The sequence below is a fragment of the Saccostrea cucullata genome, unplaced genomic scaffold (assembly GCF_032062105.1).
Source record: "Saccostrea cucullata isolate Sc308-1 unplaced genomic scaffold, CSIRO_AGI_Scuc_v1 ctg21219, whole genome shotgun sequence".
Taxonomy (NCBI): domain Eukaryota; kingdom Metazoa; phylum Mollusca; class Bivalvia; order Ostreida; family Ostreidae; genus Saccostrea; species Saccostrea cuccullata.
This window is the reverse complement of record NW_026936443.1, coordinates 1-4,650: the sequence shown is the minus strand read 5'-3', so window position 1 is coordinate 4,650 and position 4,650 is coordinate 1. Positions and strand designations below refer to the sequence as shown.

The following is a 4,650-nucleotide window of genomic DNA, read 5'->3' as shown; positions in this document are numbered from 1 at the left end:
AATTCTCTAGAGGGACGTTAATTTGAAATTTTTGTCAGTTTTTCAATTTTGTTCAATTTCTTTTTTTCATTGTTTTTACCCTTTGCTATATTATATCTTTTCAGATATTGGAGAAGATGTGGGATCTTCTCAAGAAAATGCTGTTTAAATTTTTCTTTTGTCTATTTTTGTAAATTGAAATAAAAATTAATATGTAGATTTTATTTATAACTTTGTTGGTTATTATTTCAATATTTTATAGCATTAAACTTTGAAGAGAAATTTAAAGCACCGGGCTTTTAAAAATATAGAAAGGATGGGTTTTAACAAAATAAATAAAATATTTTAAATATTTCTTAAAAATAAAGTGAAATACTTTGGAACCTTATTTGATCGGATATTGACTCCATTATTAGTAACAAATGCATGCAACAAAAATCAGTTATACTTCATAGGTGTAGAGATCCTCCTTAATTAAGAGGGACACCTTCTCTGTTTAAACTATTTTTCTGCAAGAATAAAATAAGAAGAACCACTCCGGAAGGAATATTTGTCAGGAGTTGGTGAAGGTTGGAAGGGAGGGATTTAGGACAGGGTGATTGTTGTTCTTACACATATGTTTCATACTTGGATAGTTTGCTAGAATGGACATTAAACAACAAAATTTCTGATAGTGATGACTCTTACTGTTCTTGCTGTTGGTTATCTCCATGTTTCTTTTCAATCGTCTACTCTTTTCCCTATGTAGGAATATATTCAGTACTAGTATTCTTATCAGATGTATATGGGGTGAATATCTCTCGGTTGATTTGATACACAAGAGCTTGTTCTACGTCTGAGCAATTTCTAAAACCAGGTAAGTTATCGACAAAAAGTTGATGAATCAAGAATATCAACCGTATCGTTTAAACTGATAATTTCGTGAGTTTATTGGTCAGTACAATGACCTTGTTAGCAAATGCAATCTATCATTCATTCAAATGCTTACTTATGTTTAACCTTATTTTTAGGCCATTATTTACACACTGAATTGTCGACGGATTTTTCTGTTGCGCACCTTGTCCCATTTCTGGAATGTTTTAGAGCTCCGTGCCTTCCTTTCTCCAAAATTTGTAATGGTTAATGGACTAGGAGCTTGAGTACTGTTCACTATGTCCATATACTTCTCTTATTTTAAAAAACTATTTGCACTTTTGTGCTTTTAACGAACGCTTGTAATAATTTTTGACCTTCTTGTGTACTCTGTTTTAATATTGATTATTGAAGAAATGCGCGATAAGAGGGCAGACCTTTTTTTAGGACATCTAACAGATATAAATCTGACCTGCATTGAGAAGCGGGTAGCAGAAAAGGATGGCTGGAATGAACATGGCAGTGAAACTAAATAATGGGAAGGAAATGCCTTTTATCGGACTGGGCACATGGCAGGTTCGTATTTATTATCAGTAAAGTTGGCTTTATATGCTTGATCCTTTATTTATAACGAATAGGTAGTTTTCTTATCAGGTTACAAGAACGTGACCTGCAGACTCTTGTACATAAGTGTTAACATTATTGTTGTGAGATAAAGATTAAGGAGTAGAAAAATGTGCTGGAAAACGGATATTAACTCCATACCATTTATCATCAAATCAAACACCCTTTCGAGGGACCCTTCTCTGTAAGTTCATTGTCCCTCTTATGGGATATTTTTGGGCCCCACCTTCTGCTGCATTCTGAAATTGTAAAATCTGTAATCTTATTTGGCATTTGTAATAAATGCTCTATATCACACACACACACCTCTTTATTATTTAACATGCTGCAGAACAGGGCTGCAAATGTGCTTTAGGTTCACATGAACCGAATTGTTCATCAGTTTCAGTATTTAAGAGCACATAAGTGTTAACATTATTGTTGTGAGATAGAGATTAAGGAGTAGAAAAATGTGCTGGAAAACGGAAATTCACTCCATACCATTTACATGTATCATCAAATCGAATACTTATCCCAAAACAATCCTTTTTTGTTAAGGGTTTTCAATACTCACAATTCTCTGGGTTAAAAGTGGAGAAACTACATCTATTTTCAATAAATATAGCTATAATACGAGGGTCATTCATTAAGTAATACAACTGGGTATAAAAAATATGACGCAACCTTAAATTCAAATAATTTATTACATCAATCCTTCGAAATATTCCACATTCACTTTAATACACTTTTCAAGTCTTTTTATCCAAGACCAAAAAGCCTCTGCATACTCGTCTTTATGTATACCTAAAAGGCACTGATAGACGGCACTGCCAATGGCCGATCTGGAGCCGTAGCGTCAGGAAAGAAAAAAAATTCGCATGGACTTATCTGGCGAATATGGCGGGTGTTGCAACTCTGTAACTCTTTCATTCCCCAGAAACGCTTTTACCTCTTTGACGTTTGTCTGCGACAGCATTGTCATGCAACAGGTAAATTCCACAAAGGACTGTCTTTGGCGCTCTTTTGCGGAACAGATGTTTCACTTTGTTCAATATTCTATTTTTGTAAAACAAGCCATTAACGGTTCTTCCTTTGGGTACAGCGAATTTGAACGACCGCACCTCTAGAGTCAAAGAAAATGCTGTATTCAAATGCTTTGAACTCTGGCATCTTCTTACAATAACGGGTCTTCTAGATCTGCTGCATTTTCTAAGCCATTTTCTCTTGTCACAATTCTTAGAAGATTTAAGGAGATCTTTCACCATTTTCACCGTGAGAGAGGGTGAATGGAACTTATAGACCGTGAAAAGAAAATCTAAAAGTACTATGCATTTCTTACGGAAACCATAAGTTGCATTACTTAACATAGGCGTCGGAACCGGGGGGGGGGCTAGGGGGGGGGGCCAATTTTTTTCCAAATATATAATTAGTATAGACCTTGAACATATCTTTAGGTTTAAATTTAGCCGCCCACTTTCTACAGGTACGTGTTAGGTTAAAAATGGGGAAAGTGGTGGTGTTTGGAAAAAAAATTTTTGGTACCGAAGTTCGAACACCCCCCCACCCCCCCACGAAATAGGATTTTCGTGTTTGGGAAATGGACATTCTCCTTTTTTTTTTTCTTTGCTTGTCAGGTTTTTTTTGAAGGTACAAAAGAATTTTTTTTTACACTTAGCCCCCCACTTTCAATTTGCTTCCGACGCCAATGCTTAATGAATGACCCTCGTATAAAGAGGGTTCCTATGTTTCTTAACCCATAGACATAGGTAAACAGAAGCATATGCCGATATTTAAAAATCCCATATTTTTATTAAAAATGCAGTAATTTTTTTTTTTAAAACGGGTTCAAATACATTATTCTGATGCGAGAAGTTAAAAAATAATTGTTTCTTCATAAAAAAAAGTTTATAGTTTGAATAACAGGGCAAACATTTTACATCAGAATTACAAAAAAGAAAAATATTAAATGAAAATACATCAGAAGGAGTTATTGCCGTTGGCATTTTTTCGAACAGATTGATCATTGATAAAAAAAATGAAATTATTCAAATTTTATATTGTTTTGCTAAAAATATTTTATGTTACACTTATTGAAAGGCATTCGTCCAAAAGATACATTTTCTTTGGGTGTGTATTTAAATTACTTACAGATTTTGTGATAATCTATGACATCATAGGAGTATGAAAATACCAGAAATGAAATTTACCCCACCTCTGTTGATTTTTCCGTGAAATCCTGGCTTACGATTGGTTGAAGTCTGTCACGTGAAGGCAGTGGATTACTTATACCCGGTCAGTTGTAAATCCATACCCGGTCAGTAAAATCCATACCCGGTCGATGTATTACGTCACAAACACAAACGTGACGTCATAATAGGCACAGTATAAGCCCGATAAAGCATTTAGCAGAGAAAACCATTTATAAACCACAGATAAAACGTAAATGTTTCATCGGTGGGGTAAATTCGTTACATAGTCTTTTAGTGACAGGGTATTGGATGATACCTGGTTAGTAAATTTCATACCTGACTCGGCTCCGCCTCGCCAGGTATGAAATTTACTAACCAGGTATCATCCCATACCCTGTCACTAAAAGACTATGTAACTAATATTACCCAATATTAAACCTTTTTTCAGAGTCCAAAAGATGAGGTTAAGGCAGCTGTACGGGCTGCTTTGGATGCCGGGTACAGACATATTGACACGGCCTATAATTACATGAATGAAGATGCAATAGGAGAGGTTCTTCAGGAGTATATTAAGAGTGGAAAAGTGAAAAGAGAGGAATTGTTTATCGTTACAAAGGTATCTAAGAACAAAATGAATGTATATTTCATGAATGAATGCTATACAACTTAAAGTTTTGTAAAGGTTTTCGCTATTTATATACTAGTTACCAGAATGATTTTTATATTTAAGTAAAATTTTTAAATGCAATCAATAGGTATATTATTAAATTGGAAATATTAAGGAATCTATGTATTAAAAAAATATATCATGCTGTACATTGTTTGGACAGGGTGTTTCAAAATGGAAGAAACAGAAGTATTCCCCTTAAACATGTATTTTTGTGTTTGTATAACAAAGATTTTTTTTATATCAGCTTCCAATGATTCACATGGACCCAAAACTGGTGAAGAGATCCATTGAAATAAGCCTGAAGAAACTACAGTTATCATATTTAGATTTGTACCTGATTCATCTCCCTATACCTTT

General features: G+C 34.2%; 1 protein-coding gene across 1 annotated transcript; it reads left to right on the top strand.

The window, feature by feature from the left end:
* Window positions 1-1,255: 1,255 nt before the first annotated feature.
* LOC134245595 (aldose reductase-related protein 2-like) lies at window positions 1,256-4,645 on the top strand (the record flags this gene model as incomplete). The annotated part of the gene is made up of 3 exons (XM_062727867.1): window positions 1,256-1,407; window positions 4,072-4,239; window positions 4,538-4,645. Coding segments are annotated over exons 1-3 (351 nt in total), but the record flags the coding sequence as incomplete, so codon positions are not given.
* Window positions 4,646-4,650: the final 5 nt, after the last annotated feature.